Raw genomic sequence first — 20,907 nt, 5'->3', positions numbered from 1 at the left:
AGGAATGCCTGCCTCTAGTGAAAGAGAACCTCAGTTCTCTGAATGAAATATTTAAAGGAGCTTATTTGTATGGCAGCAAACTGCTCAGAGGTCTCATTACTGCTGCGTTTTTCCTTTGGTCAGGTAATGCTGTTATTCTCTTTACCTATCAGACTGCTTTTGAAAGCTACTCTTTGCATTCTTCATTTCCAGGCCTGGTGCCTTCATTGCAGAGGGCAGATAAACATTTTAATTTTTTTTACCCCTTTAACTTTGGCCATGAAAATTCAAAATCGAAAATTAACTACCTATGGGATCAACATAACTCCTTTCTCTCGCTCCCTAAGGTAACAGTAAACTAGGCTGGAGCCTCTCTTGGATGCAATGAAAAGTTATTTAGCTTTTTCTAACCTGTGACCATTTTAAATGCAGTTAAACTTGTCATTCCTTGCTGTTTTTCTTAGCACTTCAGATTTGTGGTCTTAGATGACTTCAAAACTGGAGAGCTCTCTTCTGTAAGAATCTCACTTTTTTAAGGAATTGAGTGGTTGTATGATTTTTTCTCCTTTTTTTTTTTTTTTTTACAATGACAAATAGTTGCCACTAATAGTTGGCAGATACTCAACATGTTGCAGAGTGTCAGAATAGGTTAAAGAATTGCTGATATTTTCTAGGCTGTTGTAAGTAACCATGGTGTTTGACTGTTTTGTTTGATCAATCATAGAATTAAATCTGTCATGAGGATACAGCAAATCTGCAGTTACATCTGATGATGCTCAATATTAATAAGAAGAGTAATTATGGTAGCAACAGAAAGTTACTCTGTTTTGGAATGTGAATGTTAAGATGTTGTTGTACTGAGTGTTTTTTTCCCCCTGTGTGGGAGTGAAGAGCAGTCTGTGTTGAAAGATGTGTTTTGGCTTGTTTGGCTTGAATTCATAAAAAGTAAGGTTTCTCATTCTGGGATGTTAGTTCTGAAGGCTTGAAATAAACACAAACAAAGCTCAATGAAATCTGTGTTGTTACTACTCTTTTTTTTTTTTTTTTTTTTCCACTAGTTTTCTTATGAACACAAAGAAAGCAAGATGCCAAGGTTCAAACTGTGAGATTGCTGAAGTCAGCAGAGAGTTTACCATCAGTGGCAGTGGCACGAAAATTCCACTTACTGCTTATTTAAAATTTTGTCCTTGTCTTCCCTGCAGTAGGTGAAATGGGTTTTTTTGAAGACTCACTGAGATGTTGTCTCTGTGTATTTGCAGCTAGGGAAAAGCTTGCCTTGGAACAAACTGGATTTTTCAGTGGATTAATCTGTCCCATAGCTTTGTAATGAGATTATGGTTTATGCTGATTTGTTGCGACAGTACTAGTATATCCAGTCATTCCAATAGCAAAATGCTAATCCTAGAGAAATAAATCTGTCTTCTTGCTGGCAGGCATGAAAAGAAGAGGTGGTTGGGAGTCTCTGCTCTCTTGTTAGGTATTAGTGGGTGATAGCTTAAGTTCAACATCAGTTGGATTGAAGCAATTTGATTTTATCTGCTTTTGCAGAGGGATTGGAAATTGCAGAAATAAAGCTTTATCTCCTTTCTCTTGATTGTGAAATATTTAATGGTTGCCCAGAGCAAAGTCTGATCACAGTACTGTGAGGCTGAAGGATTACATCAATGCACAGAGTACCCCAGCTAGTAATAATATAAGGCAGTCTGTGGGTGATGCTGTCCTTTGCTCCTTCCTCGCTGAGCACTTAGGGTCAGTGAAGCAAGCTGGATTCCCTGTTCAGACAACTGAAAATTGTTGCAGTGCAGCCAACAGCAGTTGTGTTTCAGCCAAGGTGTACAGTGGCAAGAGGCTTCATCTGGGACAAACTATTTCTTGGGTAGGTGCATCTTGCCCAGCTCTTCCTGAAGCTGCAGGAAGATACAGTGTCCCTCCCTCCACCATCTCAGGTGGAGACAAGTGTAACTGCTTGTGGCAGACCTTGCTGCAGATGAGCAGCTTTTGGGCAGCACTGGATGAGGTTGGACAAATCTCATGGACATTTCCTACATTGTCTCAGCAGTGAGTTGATGAAGAGATGATGTGAAATTGTTAAGTTTGTGAGGCACAACCTGAGCTGGCTTTGATGCCTAGCTCTCAAACAAAAATATTTTTAAAACATCTTTTTTTAAACTCTTTTGTAATTAAAAAGCAATTCTGAACATCAGTAGGTTGAGTCTTAATCTGACAGCACAGAAGAATTTTGAGTAATTTTGCCTGAACTTCCATGCTTACAACTTTTCCCCACTTCTTGTTTTTAGCAAAAGAAGCAAGAATATAAGTCATCTTAAAATCAAATTAAGCATGAATCCTTATGCTGTCAAAGGAAACTTTTCACTCACTGGAAGACATGAAGTCTGTGCTGCTGATGGAAGGTCAAGTCAGTATTACTTGGGGTTTATTTTTTTTGGAGAGAGGAGTGTTAAGTTCAGTTTGAATCATGACAGAAATGCTCATTGATCCAGATAATGGGAAGCAGCACAACTCAATGTGCTGCAGGAATGGAAGTGTTAAATGGAAGCACGTATTGAAAACTACTTGGGAATTTGTTTGAGAAGGAAGAAAGGAAACTCAAAAGTGAGGCTGATTATCAATAGCCGTAGATATAACTGGAATATTATTCTAGATCTTTATGTTGAAAGCTCAAAAGATTGTGTAGCTGGGTACAGAGCCTTCTGTTTTCATCTTTACTATGCTCAGACATGGAGAGTCAGTTGAGACCACTGTCAGGCTTGCCTAATGAATCTGCCCACTTTAAATTAAAAATTTAGTACACTACATTATATAGCCCTGAGATGTTTAAATTTTAATGTGGTTTGTTTTGGTTGGGTTGTTGTTTTATTTTTTCATCTTACTCCTAGGAACTACAATATTTGCTCCTAGAAATTATAATATTTACCCTTTTAACTTACTGGCAGTCTGTATTTAGACTTTGCATGATATACTCCCACGCAAGTTGCTATGCTTTCTTTGAAACGAGGGAGTTTCTCTGATCTGCTTGGTTTTAACTTTTTAATCAACCTTTTTTTGTGTCTGTATGAAATCAGAAAGTCAGACTGATAACATGAAGTGGCTTTCTGAGAAGGTTCTTCTTCAGTAGTAGTAGTGTCTTCTACAATTGCATGCTCTTTCTACTTCTCTGCCATTAGGCATTTTTTGCAAGAGTAGCTCTTTTGAGCATCTGTTCAGTCATAGTGATATAAAAAAAAAATTCAATTTTTGTAGGTCTAATGTTGCTAAAAGTGGGCTTCATCATGTAGCAAAATATTTCTGGGGTTTTCTTCCCCTTCCTTTAAGGAACATTACAATGATGTGATTTTTTCCCTAAAAATTTCCTTTGCTACTTCAGACTGAAAAATTCAGATGCTCTTCTCTACCTAATGAACTTTTTCTGCTGACCTACATCACAGACCAGTGCTTTTGTCAAAGAAATAGCACTGACAGGCTGAACAGCTCAATGGAGATTTGACTCAGTAACAGAGGACAGTGCCAAAACTTAAGCAAGCAAACCACCCTAATTTAATATTTATTAGCCTTTGACATTCATTGAGGTGCATCTCCATAGATAAAACCCCAGCAGATAGTCTGCAGTATGATGCAGTGGGCAGAGAACAAAAGGTTTGATTTTCTCCCTTCACCCTCCCTCAGAGTTCAGATGGAGTTCTCATAAGGAGAGGTGGCACAGCCTGCTAAATAATAATAAAATAATTTGTCCTAATTTAAATATTCAGACTTAGCAAAAACTTTTTGTTTCTTCACCCAAAACGTAAATCCCAAACTCATCATTATAAAAGAAGAAAGCTCTAAGTATCAATGAAATTATCTGTAGGAGAAGAGGCAGCTGTTGTGCCAGTGAAATGCTGTGGCAGTAATACAACTGGGTGCTGAAGGTGGTGAAGGATCATGTGTTGACAGCACTGTGCAAGTCGGATGGAAGCTGTCCCGTGCACTGTTGCAAGGAACTTGGAGTTCTCTTTCAATAGCTTGTTGCCCATGCTAACACTCTGAGGCTTTTTTTGTGTGTGTTTTTTCAGAGACCTTGTATTCTTAATACCATGAAAGCAACTAACTCAGTGCAGTGCTGCTTGAGCTCTACTGGTGCTTCTGCGTGTCCCTGAAACAAATGAGTTTCAAATTGAAATTAACAGTGAATGCTCTTTGTGATGCAACCTGGTGTACATATTTTTGTTTTGGCTTACTTGGTTTGTGTGGGACAAGAAGTTGCCATCTGCTGTTTTTTTGTGGATGTTATGTCTTGTTTTTTGTTGTGTTGTATTTTAAAAAATCAGAAGCCCAAACAAACAACTGGCTAAACAAGAGCTAAAGTGCTGAGACCTCTTTGAAGATTATGTAAAGGATTAGCCCACCAGTGAGAGGAAACAAAGACTCTCAGATAAGAATGGCTCTTGAGTTATGATTGATCTTTTCTTTCTTATTTTATTTTTTTTTAAGACAGAAGAATGTTGTGGTACCCAGCCTTGTTTTAACACCTGGTGTTACTGCAAAGCATACCTTGGAAAGGCTTGCAGGTACCTGTGGTGCTCCCAGACCCTTGTTGCCAAGGAGACTGAAGTGTGTGTGATGCCTGCAGTTCACAGCTGCTCACAGGTGCTGCGTGTTTCTGACCTGTCTGTGGTCTCTTCAGGTGTGCTGTCTCATCACTGCTCAGCCTTGAGCTTCCCATTTTTAGATGGGGTCTCCCCCAAGCTTTTGTGCTGAGAGGAGGCCTTGGCTTCATCTTTTACCTTCTGTGGATCTCCCAATAAGAGGAAAAGAAATTGAATTCATCTTAAGGTGTTACCTTGTGTGGGAGCTATGTGACTAGCTGTATCTGTTGAAACACAAATTTGCCTTTCTAGAAACAAGACAGCTTTTATTAGTTTGCTAGTGCCAGATTTTGTAGGTTCCTTCTTTTGCCATGAAAAAGCAGCACTGGCATTTATACTTGTGCTAGTAGTGTGACCTCCCTCTGACCCAGCACAGAGCCACGCAAGTCTGTAATACTTTTTTATTATTTTTAAACAAAGATAGATTATAACTTCATTTCATACTGTGTGGAGCTGTCCTTTTGTTCTCATGATGGGGTAGGGTAATGTTAAGGTTTATCTTAATGCATGGTCTGTTTGGTCCTCAGCTTGGGAAAGTCCAGGAAAGCTGCATTCCCAGTGAAGCAGATAGTGTGTGACTAGGGCTCCTCAGTGCAATGGGTACATGATGAATAAGAACCTCAATTCTTTCTTTTTTCTGGCTCCTGATAGTTTTGCTTTCTCTTAGCTTTCAGTTGTTGCCAGATAAACCTCTTTCCCCTGTTACACTAGACACATGCTGACAGTTCTGCCTAATTATTTCACAGCATAGGTGCTTACCTGACCAGCCAGCCACCTCTTTTTCCAGTTAGCACGTCATTCCTAGCAAATGTTAGTGCAAACTCAAGGGGGAATAAGGTGGATGTTATTCTTTTGTGTGGTTTGGTAGGTACCGGGCTGAGCACCCAGTCATGATTTTTAATATTGCTGAGATTTTTCTATGTAATGATATGTAATGTGATTATGGAACATTAGATGGAATAATTAAACTCACCACCTACTTAACTGACCAAGACAGTCCGGGTGATGCACTTAATTGTACGGCATCTGTTACCTTGCATGCAGATGGTGTTCAGGCTTAATGAAAACACATGGCCCTAAGTCTTGCTGAGTTTTCCCTGGGGTTTTCACAGGCATCTTTTTCATCAGTTATTTCACCAAAGCCATCTTAAGTTTCTTGTGAGCTCCTGGTTCTTTTCTGTAAGCTGCTTCATTCCAGATAAAGCAAATTCAGCATGCTTGAGCTGATGTGCAAGGGACAGCACTAAGCTCACTTTGCAGTCTTCTTTGATGAATGAGATGAGTGGAATGTGTCCAGAACCATCTTCCTGGCAGGAGGAAATGGTATCTTGCTCATCTGGTGTGTGTAAATGGAATCTCTTGCGTTACTGGAACCTTGCATGCGACGACTTCTCTTTCTCTGAATTACCTTGTTACCTGCTATTTTAATGTCTCCAGACGCAAAGCTTGTGCTTTAAGGCAGTGATGCAAACTCTTAGCCACAATGACAAAGTATGTGGCATTATAAAGCATTTATATTCCTGTACATCACTGCCTATTTTTAGCTGTGTAGTTTCTGTGAGTAAGTGAGTCATATTGGTCTGAATATTTGCAGTGACTTGAATATTAGTTTTTCCAATATTAGGGAGAGAACCATAAAAGTTTTGTTGTTGGATTGTTGGTTGGTTCTTTTCATTGGTTGCATGAATTTTCTTTAGTGGTTGGTGTTGAAAAGTCATTGTTGTCTTTGGCAAGCAGAGTACGTGGGACCTGTGTGGGTTTTCTTTTGTGGACTGTAATGGGACATTAGGAAAAGGCTCTTGTGTGAGAGAGTGGTCAGTCACTGGAACAGGTTTTCCATGGAAGTGGTCAGGGCACCAAACCTGTCAGAGTTCAAGGAGCATCTTGATGATACTTACCCATATGGTTTAGTTTTAGGCAGTCCTGTGAGAAATGAGCAGTTCGGCTTGATGATCCTTACAGGTCCCTTCCAAACTTGAGATATTCTGTGATCCAGGAGGAAGCAAAGAGGAGACAGGAGTGCTCAGATCCTTCAAAACTGAAGTGGTCTTCAGTTCTTCTCCCGAGGCTTTGGGGGAATTCATAGACATTTTGGAATTGTGAAATGCTAAACTAAATAAAAATGTGCGTGTCTTTAGAAAGTAAGCAGTGCAACAACTTGCAGAATTGTTTCTTTTCAAAAGAAATTACTTTCTTTCTGTGCTGTAGCATAGACATATATAAACTCAGTCCCTGCATGTAATTGACTTCTGTTTTCTCACCTGGTTCTCAAAAAGTATAGGTGAAGACATAATTTCATCTCTGAATTTATAGGTGAAGGTATCCTGTTCCTCCTTCATCAATCTTGCTACAGTTGTTAGCTGTTAAATTGAAATTGGAATGTTTACAATGACAGAGTCAAGATTTGCCAAATGTGGATGATCCAGTTTTGGAACTGGAAAGAAATATTAAAGTAGTATTGGTATTTAATGTAGATAGTATTTAATAAGCATGGGACTCTTGATTAAGCAATTACCATTTTGTAATGACTGTATCAGTATGTGAATGATTTTCCTTTCCTGATCAGTGTTTCCCCTGCAACTACCTTTCAACAAGCGTGGTGTTGGCAGTATTAGAGGGTTTTAGGAATTGTACAGAAATGGGTCATGCAATTAAAAAATGATAGTGAATTTTATTTGCAATGAACACCTGAAGACCTATTGCAGTGCTGCTTTGGTGGTGCTAAGTGAAGTACTCAAATACTGATTGTGGTCAGAGTGCTCGTGGGAGATCAGCCTGTGTTGGAACATACTGTCTAAGTTTTTAGTTTAGAGGTGTGAGGCTTTTAATCTCAGGCAAGGATGGGTGTTGACACTTGATTTAGGGTTTAGGAGCTGCTAGTGAATCATAGGTGTCTTAATCTCAGGTATTATTATGAATAAACTTGACTCATATTTTGGAAGGAGGTAGGCAACTCGGGGAAAGGTGGGGAATTGCATGTGGTAGTTCATTGCTTCTCTTGACTTCTGTTTGGGGGAGTAAAAGACCAGCACAAGTATTTGCCTGTAGATTCTTTGTAGTGGTTTAATTATATTGCAGGCATGTGGGGCAGGGAGGAGAGGGTGAAAAGATAGAGCAGCTACTTCATACTGGATCATAAGAGACAAAACTGTTACTAAAGATGAGTGGCCTGTGTTCTCTGTTTTCTCATGGCATCTTATTTTTATGTAAGCAGCAGCCAAGGAGTGTGTTGAATAGGTGAGAACCGAGTTGCGTAGCTGGTGAATGTGAGGGCTGCCGAGTTCTCTCCCACACAGCTAAAATGTGATTAATGAAAGGCTTGCACAACTCCTGCCACTGCGGCGGGGGGAAATCAGATTGAATGTGTGTGGCTGTTTTGCAAGGTATGGTTGGCTGAGAAAGGTGTAAAGGGATAGATAACTGAGACTGGGCTGGGTTGGGCTGGAACAGGAGTCATGTAGCAAAGGTTAGAGGGGTCTCCAGCCTGGAAGGTCCTCCCCTCCAGAAAGAAAGCACTTTAAATCAGTGAGCAATTATTATGGGGAAGACAGAGTAGAAGAAAAGGTAAGAAAGAAGTGAGTTGCTTTGTTGTCCTCAGTCACGTTTTCCTTGCATAGCTTAGAGACCATGGTTAGCCAGGTGTTTTTGAGAGTCCTTTAATCCCTTGGTGACAAGGAGCCTCTTCCTATAAAGCAAACAAATCTGTCTCACCAATGGTTAGGAAAGATCAGGGCTTGGTAAGGACAGACCTGCCCTTTCTTAAGGAGCCAAGGGGAGTGTCAACTCCCTGTCACATCTACTTCACCTTGTCTCCTCCAGTCTCCTGTGGCAAAGCACAAAATTAATTTCCGATTTAATCGGTTGCAGCAAATAATTGGTGTAATGAGAATTGTGGTTTCCAAGGTTCTGTTTAAAAAAATACAGCTACTTCCAGCTGCAGACTCACTTACGTAGTCACTCTTGGGCCTGCCTTACTAATCTCTTTTTACACTCACCTGTCCCACCCAGTTTTAGTGGAGCAACCACTTAAACAGATCGCAGCATGTGATCCATGGCTGGAAGCACCTTTTCATAATGGGTGTCTTTATTTTCCTAAGAATATCTTCCTCAGATTCTTCGAGGGTGACCCATACTATAATTATTTCCCTGCAATCCTGGATGTTAAGTCCAGCCTCCCTCTAGGTAATATTCTGAAATTATACCTACAGATTGCAAGGCAGAGAAAATGTATACCAGAAATGCTTTGTGTTTTATTCCAAATTTGTTCACCACTGTCAGTGAAATTAGTAAAATATTAGGTCTTCCCTTAGGTATCATTGGTTGGATTTTGCTGTGGGACAGAAAAATTACTTGTTGCCACAGATTATAGGAAGCATGAGTGTAGCTCTCAAAACTGAAACATGGGTTTCAAATAACACCATTTATTATTATTATTACTGTTTTTGTTGTTATTATTGTTGTGCTTTCCCTCAAAATCATAAAGCTTTGCAGCAAGCTGAAGGTAATTTTTATACATACTAGAGGTTGCCCTGTGAGCAGAAAACAAGAGACACTCAAGGTCTGATAATTTGCTAAAACTTTGCAGATGCGTAATTCAGCAGATACATCTGAATTTCTTTCAAGCTATGGATAGGAAAAGAGTTCCCTTGTGCTGCATGGTAATTTTGCCACTCTTCCATAGGCTTTACCATATCACTTATCCCAGTGTACTGTGGGTGGAGGGGTGGTGCTTCCCAGGGATCAGGAACTGGTGTTAAGCAGCCTGCTTGTCTGGGCTGCCAAGGGATGTGGTCCAAGGAACACCTGGAAGCCAGTTCATGAAATGGCCTGTTTACCTGGAAGCTACTTTCTGTGGAAAATAAGGAAACCTAGAAATGTACTTTCATAGGAGCAAGAATAACTGGTACTAAGGAGCTCTGTATACCTTCTGACTTCTTAATTTTTTTTTTTGTTTTTTGTTTCTCCTCTACACTCCCATCATAGTAGTTTACCCATGGTTATAAATTAAAGACACAAATGGGCAAAGCAGGAATTTTTTAAGGTTTAACAGGCCATGGAACAGCAGACCCATGGAAGTCCATCTATTGGGCTCTGCAGGTTTGGCCATGTCTCTCCCTTGTTTAGCCAGATCCGAGTTTCTGGAGGAAACAAGCAGAGTCCTGTGGCCAAAGGGTGTCAGAGCAGATGGTCGTAATGGTCTCTTCTGATTTAAAATCTTAACAATTCTCACACACACCAGTTGCTCTGTTTAAAATCGTGTAGGAGGGTGCTTTCTGATAGAATGGGAGCATGAAATCAGGCAGGAATGGGCTATGTAGAAGCTGTTGCCTACGGTGGAAGAGTGCTTGTTGTGGGCAGAAAAAAAGCTCAGTGGGAAGTACCTCTCCTCTGCAGAGATTGAACAGAGGAAATGTCTGCTGCCCCAGGCTGAGAAAATTCTCATTCTTCCACTGAATTTTAGGAATATCAGGACAATGTGGAGAAAGTCCAGTTTGTTGTAGTAGCTGAAGGGGATGGGTTTTGTCCAAACTTGATGCCAGCGCTTAAACTATTTGTGTTATTTTTGGCTGTAACTACAGAGGGCTGGTGGGAGAGAAGGAAAATGAAATTTCAAGTTTCATTATTTTTGGACCGTGTTTAGTGTCTACTGAATGCTCTTGAAAGTCCAAGTGACTGCTACAAAGACACCTGGAGAAAGGCTGGTTTTTGTGTGCTTAATGCAGAAGTGTACTGAGCAGGACTGCAGGTGTGTAAGAGCAGTTCTGTGATGAGCACTTTCCTGCTCTGTGAAATTTTGTTCATATATCACGCTTGAGATGTGTAGCTGGCACTTTAAGTGGTCTAATATGGCTCTTGTAGTTGCTGGAAAACCTAGCAAAGCACTCTAGACTCTACTGCAAACTGTAGAACAGGGTAGGATACTCTGCAGGAATGCAAAGTTTTGAGAGGCAAGGGAAGAAAGGAGAGCTGGGTCTTTGGCTGTGTTTAGAATGAGTTTGACAAACACTACAGTACAGCAATACGAGGGAGTGCCTTAGAAAGGTGAGCAACACGTGTGGGTTCAACCAGGCTTCTGGTTGAATTTCAGTCTGAGATGGGACTTAGATGTTTGTGAATTTTTTTCTTAATATTTATTTATTCATTTCTCTTAAGTGATAGGATTAAGTTTATAGACATCTGAATGGCTCGCAAAGGGATAGAATAACAAAGATGAAATCTCTGGATCTGAAGGTGTGATATCCAGTAACTACTGTATGCTAGTGTGATGCTTCTCTTTTAAAATATGAAAATGTGTTGGATTTTTTTTCCCCGCATTCCCTTTATTTAAAAACTAAAGGACCTCTTGAGTATTTGTATTGAGTGAGATGGGCAGACCAAAATAGAAATATGAAAAGTGTGTTTATGCAGAAAGTTGAAAAAGGAGCCCCAGAGCCACTACTCAGTAATCTGGATTGCATCTCTGTGATACTGTATTGGAATACACTGCACTCAGGTATTTTGCTTCATGTTTGTTTTCTGGAAGGTAAGGTGTTTAAGTTGTAAAAGTGAATACTGGACAGAGTTGAAATTTACTTAATTGAATTTTTAATTATCAAAAAGTCTGGGAAAAAATAAACACCAATAAGAATAAAATGCTTGTTGTGATGCTTTCCTAATTCATCATGCAGTAAGTATGGTTTGTTTTATTTTTTAAAAAAACACTACATCTGTTTTACAGGAGAAACTATAGAAGGTCTTCGGGAGAGCGATTATCTTCTGATTCATTCGTGCCGGCAGTGGACAACAATTACAGCTCACAGTCTGGAGGAGGGTCACTACGTCATAGGGCCAAAGATAGAAATCCCTGTACATTATGCAGGTAAAGCTAATGTTGACCTGAAATACAAATTCAAAAATAATGAATTGCCTACCACTTATACTGATCATTATATTTGAGAGAATGAAGCTAAACTTCTCATGCCATCGTCTGTGAGTTAATTTTTTAGTAATGTTACAAAGCAAGAGATACTGACTTGCTTGCAGGGCTGCTAAATAGATGTATTTCATTGAGCAACACATTGACAGAACGCGTAGCTGTGTAGATGAATTGATTTCAATTTGAGCATAATGAGTTGCCAGCACTTCTCATGTGTGAATGTGGAGACACTAGTGTGAAAGTTTGAAATTGCCTTGAAATGTTTGGTCAAAGATGGAACAGATTTTATATTCAAGCTGGGGGGGATTTTCTGATGTTTCCATGTTGAACACCAGGGACTCTTCATAATAATACTGCAGTTTTAAGCTAATGCTCCTCACTAGTGCCTTGTCTATGCCTTCTTGAGTGATAGAGTAATACTGTTGTTCCAAGTAGCTATGATCCAACTAATCCATATTTATTTTATGATTTCAAATTATTTTTACTTTGCTAGGAAATTATTTTTAATACTTTTTCCTGCTGTTTAGTGTTCTTATTCACAAGCTGAATAGAACAATACAATGAGAGTGGGAGGTGCTTATCTTACAGGAGTAGATAGAAAACTTTCCAAAGCTGGAAAGTGTGAACTGAAAGAGCCGTGGCTACAAAATAAAGATGTGGGCTTAGTGTTTTAATTAGCCTTCTGTATAAACAGTTATCAATTGAATAATGTGCTTGGCTCTGCTACAGTCTCCTTTACAACACTATGCACTGAGGCTGTGCTGAGTTGGGCAAGAGCTGGCTGAATTGCTTTGTGTCAGTCACACCAGTGTGGCAGCTGCAGCAATGCACCCTATTCCAGTGATGAAAATTATACCACTTGCCTTCTTAGGTACTGTTTCTCCTTGGAGTTCACTGCTGGAATGTTACTTTTTCTAAGATATGTTTAAAAGCTTTGGTCTGATGGCATATAGTGTCATAATGTATGTGGCTTTAAAACTCTCTGAAGTTAACTTTCTTAGGATAAACATTTTCTAGTGCTTATGCTCAGTAATGTTTTTTTTTTTTTTTCTTTTTTTTACACCTCCTGGCTGCATAAGCTCCTGTGGTGTGGACAGATATACACTTCACTTCCTTTGAACTGCATGCCATGTTTAAAATCCTTACACTGATTCCTGGAAGGAGAATGGAAAATAAAATGTTTAATGGCATAAAAGATCTTAAAGGTTTTACTGAAGGCTTGGTTTGGTTCTTTATTTTTAAAGTTAACAAAGATGTGCTAAGTAGTGTTTCCTGACTCTTCATGTTTCCATTCATTCATATCTTAAATTTACACAGACACCAGAAAAATAAAAATCTATCCCCTGAGATACTGCAAAAGTGTCAATGTGCTTTTCTTCCTGGCTTGTGTTAATGCAGGAAAAGAGGGTATGTTTAGTTAGCAAAATACATTTTGCTGTCAAAGAAGGTTCCCTGCCACAGAACCCTTTATTAATGAGATGAAAATACCTGAAAGTTCAGAAGCTTCCATCTAGTGAGGACACTTACTGAACACGAGATGAGCTCCAGTGTTGCCAAAGGAACTTCACAAAAATGGTCTGTGCTAACTTGCAGAACCAGAGCATGTCTGATGGGCTTGCTTCCATGTAAGGAGAGATGAATCTATGCATGTGAAGGGTTAGTTAGCAAAGCACTGCAGTTTGGCTCTTGGATGCTAACATCTAAATGCAGTTAGAGGTATCTTCCATACCCTCGAGATTTCCTTGTGCTGCTGTGGAGTACCATACAGAGGTCTGTGAGCTAGCACTGAGTGTGCTGTCAGTGCTGCCCTGTGCAGTGCCTCCTGTTCACTGCTCTTGGGATCCAGAACCCCCCGCTGGAGAGGCCAAGTTTAACGGAGCTGCCTACGCCGGTTTGCAGGGCTGGGTGCTGACCTGGATTATAGGACTGATTTTTGCATGGTTAAACTTTAAACTTCTGCAGCTAAAATGTACTACCTACCAGAATGACCCTTAGAGATGGAATATAAGAGCTCATTGAAATTACTTTCAAGGTTTGTTTTGGCTTTAATAGAGTACCTTTTTTTGTTTTTAACCCTAGAAGAATTTCAATGTCACAAATTGCAGCATGATTTTCGTTCTAACAATTGAGCAGGAAGAGACACTGAAACTGATTTTATTTTCCTGAGATTACAGTTTAAGTACCACAAAGTCATCACTCATATATATATAACTATGAGCATAAAGTAAATCTTATTTTGCTACTTGCTAAATCAGGTTTTGATACACTTATTAAACAATACAATAAAACAAATACAAAACAAATACAATAAAGCCTTACTAAAGAAGGGGAATGTTGTATTTTACATTTAAGTGGAATTTTATTACCAGAACCTGAGTTGTGCAGTCTTGCTGGTGGTGCTTTCCCTACTATGAAGGTGCTACCGTGATTGTTTCTTTTGATGGTGGCAGACATGATTAATTTTTGCTGTTAAAGATCATATATGACAGCTGTTAGTGTAACCATTCTCTCTTGAATATTCTCTCCAGTCTGTTTCTCTTTAGAGTAAAAATTAATGTAGCATCAAGTTAAATTTTAATGTAATTAAAACCAAATAACTAATGTGTTTCTGGCACTTAAAACAACAGAAGTCTTCACATGCATATGGAATGGAGAGCATATCAAAATTAATGTCCTGACAGTGCCCCATCTTGGCCTGAAAGAATGGGTTTCACTAGAGTCTGAGGTAAACCATCACAGCAGATGGACATTCCTTTGCTGTCTTTTGCTTTCATCAGGTACACAATTCACACTTGATACTTACAGGAAGGTCTTACCACCTCTCTGTCTGAACTAGTTATGTTTTGTTCCTGGTACTCTGATATCCTTAATTTCTACTCTAAAAGCAAGTGTATGTTACCAATACCCTGCAGCTGATGTTAAATACCACTGCTACATTTTGCTTAGGCAACATGGTAACCTTTACCTTGATAAATGTCTCCCCTGGTAGCCTCTGGAAAATACTGGTTTATGATCTCAATTTGGAAGATACAGGGCATTGTATTACACTTTGCTGTGCTGAATTACACTTTGCTGTGCTGCTGCTTGCCAAGAAAGATACTTCACATTCTTCTGCAGAAGCTCTGCATAGGAAGATGTGTCCCAGGACATACTGGTGATCACAACTGTGACATAGTCTGTGATAACTAAAAGGCACTGAAGACACTCTCTCAGGGTTTTAATACTGTGGCCCTGAGATGTTGTCTGATTCTTCTTGCATTAGTTTCCAGGACTCTACAGCTCAAAACTATCTTTCTGAGGGTTCTGAGGTTTGTGTGTTTGTGTTTCTGAGGATTCATCAGCTCAAGCCACAGAGGTGTTCTGCTCTGACTGTGAATGGCTTGGGTTCAATCTGTTGTAAATGCCTCTGCTACATGGCCATAGTTGTTTGTGTGCAGATTATTGATGTGAAAGTGGATGATCAAGTTGGCGTGGTTGCTTAAAACCTGCTGCACAGGAAAAGTGGCACAGAAGGCTGTGGAGTGTGTGCATACCCCCACCTACACACTGCAGTCTTCTCTTTCAAAGGCCATGCTAGTGTTGGTGAGTGCATGCAATGAAAGAAAAAAGGACTTTGGGATGAATTGGCAGCATCCAGGTAATTTTGCCCCAAATACTCACTCCCATGTTTAATCAAATCATAACAGGACTTTTAGTGTTGGGGTTTGTTGCAACTGATGGTTCATTTTTTCAACTGTTTGGTTTTTTCCATTCTGAGAGGAAAGCTGTTCCTTTGAGATGATATTTAAAAAAAAAGGACAAACACAGAAATGTAAAAATCCTTTTCTTTTTCTGTAGTCTTCTACTCAGTTTTGCCCAGAGTTTGGAGGGAATGCCTCTTAGGTCTCTGCTGCCATCTGTGTGCACAAAGGAGGCAACTAATAAAAACATTTCTATAAAGATATTAGAAAGTAACACCCTATTCCAGGGTGTGCCACACTGTAACACATCCGGGATGTTGAAAATACTCCTGTGAACTCGCACCTCCCTGCCACAGTCTAAAGGTGTGCAGTTGCTTATACAGAGTAATCACTGGTGCCCTGCTCTGGTTGCTTACCTAAGTGTGCTGATAGCTTTCTTAATGTCTTTTAAATGAGGAAATATAAAACCTTGTTATGTGAACCTTCCACAGGTGGGGTGTTGGATAGGAATGAGTCAGAAGGCCCTTCTCTGGTGTTGGAACTGGTGTACAACAAGCACCCCACTGAAACCTGTTTCTGCGGGTTTGATTTGTTAATCATGGAGCAGTGCCTGATGGGCCTGCTCCTCCCCGTGTCCTGCTAACACGGAGGAAGATGCTCTCTGCAGGTCTTCTCAGGAGTGAACTTGCCTTGGCAACTGGAGAGCAGGACAGCTCCCTGAGATTTGGCAAAATGCAGCTGCAGAAATTCTCTCTCAGGTCCAAAGGCACGGCTGCCTCCAAGGCACAGTTTGGCCATTCCTGTAGGCTTATTGCTATCCCCTCTGGAAGAGCCATCCCTTGGACACTGAGGGAGGAGAGCATGGTGTGACTTAGTGACAACTCTCCCAGTTGTCTTGAAGTGATGACAGTGACAGAAGCTGCTGTTCCTCATTAGCCACCTGAATCTGCTCCATTCTGGTTTAGGAGGTCTGGAAGAGCTCAGATTTTTCCTTTAGTGATGCTGTGCTCTCTTGGATGTTTATAATATGTTGGGTCTTCTGTAAGTTTGCTGTAGAGCTCTCTTCCTGGCCCTGGGGAGAAGAGCGAACATTAGACTGGCACGCATCCTTTGCTTGTCAGCATTATGGTATCTGCTGCCAGCTTGTGTTACTTTGGGGACAGAGCCTGCTTAAGTTCAGTTCAGACTCTCCACTCCCTCAGATGCAATTTAATGCTGTCTGCTGCTCAAGGAAAGTGGTGCTGGACAAAGAGCTCTTTGTCTGGTGCTTTGCCTGTCTTGGAAGAGCGGGTGGTGCCAGGGAAAGCTATGCCTGTTCTTCTGAGTGAGCTTAGCAGCACAGCTCCGATGGGGTAATTTTAAGTTCAAAGAGGTGGGTGAGATCTAAGGCAGGGAGGGACACTGCCTTAGAGAGAAAACTGAGTAAAGAACTTAGGTGAGTCCTTTCCAGCCAACAGGCGCACCACTCCTTGATATGAAATGTTTTGCACTTTAATTTGTGTTACGCTTTGAACTTGACCTGGCACCAAGCTATCACACAGTTCTCCTGAGGCTTTTGTGCTCTGCAGCTGAATATCTTTCTAGAGAGCAGGGCCCGAATGCAATGCTCCTGAGAGAGGCAGGCTGCCATGTGTATGTGGGCTGGTAAATGATTAATGAATGGATATCTTCTTCCTCAGAAGAAAACCAAGAAAACAACCTACCCACATATTTAATCCCCCCAGTACTCAAGTTTTGTTTAGTTTTTCCTTTTTTTTCTGAAGAGTTGTGCATCTGCAAAGCAATTGGAGATTTGAAAACTTTTCACAAATATTCATAATAAAAGAAAGCATTGCCACCAGCATATAGCCTTCATGCTTTTAAAAGAGAAATATGACTTCTTTAGTTCTGAATACTTGACTGTGTGAAGTTTCTTGAGAACAACAACCTTTCTCTCCCCATAAACATGTAGAAGAAAGTGTATTGGGTATTCATTTAAAAGTCTGATTGTAGAGTAGTGCCTGAATATTACACAGAGAGGGGGCATTCATTTTATTGAACCATTTGTGCCTCCTCAACTCTGAGATCAGTAATGTCCATAACACTTACAATTGCCCATACAGCATCAGTACATGCTTTTCTGGAAATATTTATGCTTTAAAATATATTTATTGACGTGATTTTATTTTGTTGCTACCTCATTTTCCCCACAAAGATTTATTTTTTTTTAGTCTAGGAAATCACAGCTTTGTAGTCTGGAATTTCTTCATATTCCTGACTTCTCAAACCTGTCACCTTGAAAAACTGGATGCACTCATCTTATATACAAGCAAATATCCATATTCATCTTTTTTTTTTTTTTTCCTCAGAGAGTTACCTTCAAGTTGTCAGACTTTCCCATGGTCCTGTCTGTGATTTCACTTTCTGTGCCCATTTAAATTTTAGCAAACACTTCTCCATTGATCTACAGTGCAATATCAAATTGCAGACTCAAAATGCAGTTGATGAGATTGCTGGCAAAAATTGCTTATTTCTTTTGCATCTCTGGGTACACTTGTTCTTCCTGTTCTTTCATCTCCCCCTGTTAGCCAGTCTGGTGAAGCAGCAGCTTTTTATCTAATTTTAATGAAATATTCCCCTTTTTTCAGATCACCTGTGTTGGAGAATCTTGTCTACTTTGCATTTTGTTTTATAACTGCTAAGGAAAGTATACATATGTCTTCTCTTTTTTTTTTTTTTCCTGTTTCTTTCTTTGTGTATATACAACCTTATGTCTATGAGAGATTCCTGGTATCCCCTACAGAACTTGTAGCATTTGCTTGATGTTCAGTTTGATGGGTGGATATTTCAAAGTTTGTATCCAGCTTTTTAATGATACCACATTCAACACTCTTTTAGTTCCAGTTTACCTTTCAGATATTTCAGATGGGCCAGACAGCAAAACTGGAACTGTTATAAGAGTCTGCAGCCCTCAAAGACTGTTGCTCTTTGATGTAATGAAAAAAGTGGGATTAATTCACAGGGTAGTAATATTCCAAGCAGTGGAGGAAAAGTCTGTGTCCCAGGAGTTCAAGGAAGAAAATACATATTCTCTCTTTCTTTGTAACCTGGAGTAAGAGTCTATGGTTTGTAGGTACCAGTTCTACTCTAAAATATGCTTGGTGCCTTAAAGGGACCAAAAGCTTGTGATGACAGTGATATTTTTCAATGCTATTGCAGTGAGGTACTAGGTGGGAAGAGGTGTATACTTTTAGATACAGCTGTCTTGTTCTCTTACTCTCCTCTACCTTGACTTCAGCACAAGTATAATCTTATCCTTGTTTTAAAAAGAAAAACCCTAAGTTTTTCCTCAGCATTGAACTTTGTGTTTTATTTGTGAGAAGGGAGGTAGGAAGAGAGAGGGAAAACTTGCAGCTTTTACAGTTGATGACTCCTAATATCACTCCTAATGTTCCTCTCGGACTTCCACAGTTCTTGGCTGTTACTCAAAGTCTGCAAACTTGAACCTTGCTGAAATTCAGCTGTGACCTTACAAGCATTCACTGTAAGGTGGTTGGTGGGGTTTTTTGTTTCATTCTGTTTTCTTGTTTCAGATCTCCATGAGCAGCAAAAAAAGCCAGTTGGAGTTGCATCAATTAGGAAAATGTTCTAGAGGCTTGTACAAAAGAAATTAACTGGAGAGGATGACTTTTTGAAAGATTGCAATTGAGGGAAGGGTAGAATAGCAGCCAGGAAACTGGTTCCCAGAAGACTGGGAGATGGCGTGAATCACACGGGATTTGCTTGGCATTGCTTGAATTACTTGGCCTTAGCTCTTGGCTGGTACAGTGGAGTGCTGGGCTCATTTGCATGATGCTGGAAAGACTTAAGTGCTTGGGAGAGGGTCTTAAAAGCTGCCTAACTTAACCACTGGGAAGCTGAGGGAAAAAGGCTGATCCCCACTGGGAATGAGGTGTATTCAGTGCTGCACTCGAGGTTCTAGTCTGATCGCACATTTCTATTGATTTGAAGATACCCTAAGCACTAGCTACAAGAAAATTGGAAATGTGGCTCCTGAGTTCCCAAGAGACAGCTGTTCTCTTTCATGAGGTCTAACTTCAGAATTCAGAAGGGAGGAATTGCATGAGCACTACAGCCTACCCAGCTGGTGAGCTCCTGCCAGCAAGGTTGGGGCAGGGAAACAATTCCTGTTTCTAGGCACTGAGCAAGGCATGAATAAAGTGAGAAGCTGCTTCACCCCTTGCCTACCCCAACAGGCCTGGCGAAAACCATACAGTTAAAAGTCTTTAAGGATAGGTAAGGAGCTCAAAGAGGGTTTCTTAGTCTATACTCTGTAATTACAATCTGGAACTTCACACCAGTTTTCCTAAAGTAGGAATTTTACAGTTTTAACACCACCCATCTGGCTTTGAAGTTATCCCTTAATTAGGTAAAGAATAAAAATAAGGGAGTTGTAATGGCTGTGTTTAATCAGTTAAAAAATATGCTTTCTCTTCTGTGCAAACTTGGGGGAAGAATTTTTATTAAATTCTGAGAAATGGGGTATTTTGAATTGATGGTTTATATGGCCAATGATTTTTTATTAATCTCTTACATAAGGCTGCATGAATTTTCATTTTTACAGAGTACCAGGTACAGAAGAAAGTGAGCACATGTAACTTCTAGGAATGAAGCAGTTACCAATGCAGCTATCCCATGACTCTTATCTGCTAGTAGTGGATGAAGACTCTTGCAAAGAAGTAAAGCCCTTAATGCTTGGGGAATTTGGTTATGTACTATTGCACATTTCTTTTCATTTGGTTGATTCTTCTGCTTTTGGTTTCACTTTGTTTCAAGTTCATCCCCACTTTTTCCTTTACTGATGACTTGTTACGTGGACTAAATCTGTATGGGAATTTGTGAGGGAAGAAATTGCCATGAGCTTTCTATAATGAGTCTATGAAATCTCTTTCAGACAGACTGTCCCTTTTCCTTCTGGGGGCCAGAGGGGGAACTGTTACAACTGAGCTAACATGACAAACGAGCAAGGCAAAAGTTACTGATGTCTTTCCCTTCTGTAAATACAGAACCCAGCTGGCAGGAATGTAGAGCAGGAATTTTGATAGGTCATGTGTGTTTAGGGAGGGAGCTGCAGAGAAATCTTGTCTCACAGGGTGACGTCGTCCTGTGAATTTTTGGATGCCCAAACAGATGATTTTTTTTTTTTTTTCCCCCTGCTGGAGCCAGTATTTGCTGCTGAAAACAACTGATAGGAAGTGTTGTAGGAATTCTTCAGTCAGCATCCTCCCTGTGGAAACCAGTACACTTCATGTCTGGGAACAAGTGCTGGTCACGTCAGTGCTGCCAATTAAAGCAGCTGACATCATTGATGTCCTAAGCTTTGACTGAACTACTGTGCCAATAGGAAAATAAACCCGTGCTATTTAAGTCATGTATAACTGTTTATATGGAGAATGTAATTTGTGTGATTAATTTAGCCTGTGATCCAAGGCAGTGATTCTGCTGTGTCAGGGAAAGGCACTTCTGTGAGCTTTGAAATTTAAAGAAGTGGAAAAACTGGCGTTTTACTCTGTCGTGGGCTGTTGTGCAGAGATTTTCTGTTTTCAGTTGGCAGAGATGAATTTGTTTCAGTGGCAGGGAGGGGAGGGAAGCTATTAACACTAATAGCAAAGGTGACCATTATTACCTGCATAGGAGGAACATGGGTATT

General features: G+C 40.1%; 1 protein-coding gene across 2 annotated transcripts in view; it reads left to right on the top strand.

Moving 5' to 3' along the window:
• Positions 1–20,907, top strand: part of GAREM1 (GRB2 associated regulator of MAPK1 subtype 1) — a 102,150-nt gene that overhangs the window by 11,465 nt on the left and 69,778 nt on the right. Inside the window, exon 2 of one of the 2 annotated variants that reach the window (XM_053986881.1) lies at positions 11,341–11,481. In XM_053986881.1, the coding sequence (XP_053842856.1) occupies positions 11,341–11,481 (141 nt within the window). Of the gene's footprint in view, positions 1–11,340; positions 11,482–20,907 lie in introns of those variants that run through there. The other variant, XM_053986891.1, reaches the window with a different exon arrangement.

The sequence above is a fragment of the Vidua macroura genome, chromosome 1 (assembly GCF_024509145.1).
Source record: "Vidua macroura isolate BioBank_ID:100142 chromosome 1, ASM2450914v1, whole genome shotgun sequence".
Lineage (NCBI taxonomy): Eukaryota > Metazoa > Chordata > Aves > Passeriformes > Viduidae > Vidua > Vidua macroura.
This window is presented reverse-complemented; position numbering and strand designations above follow the sequence as displayed.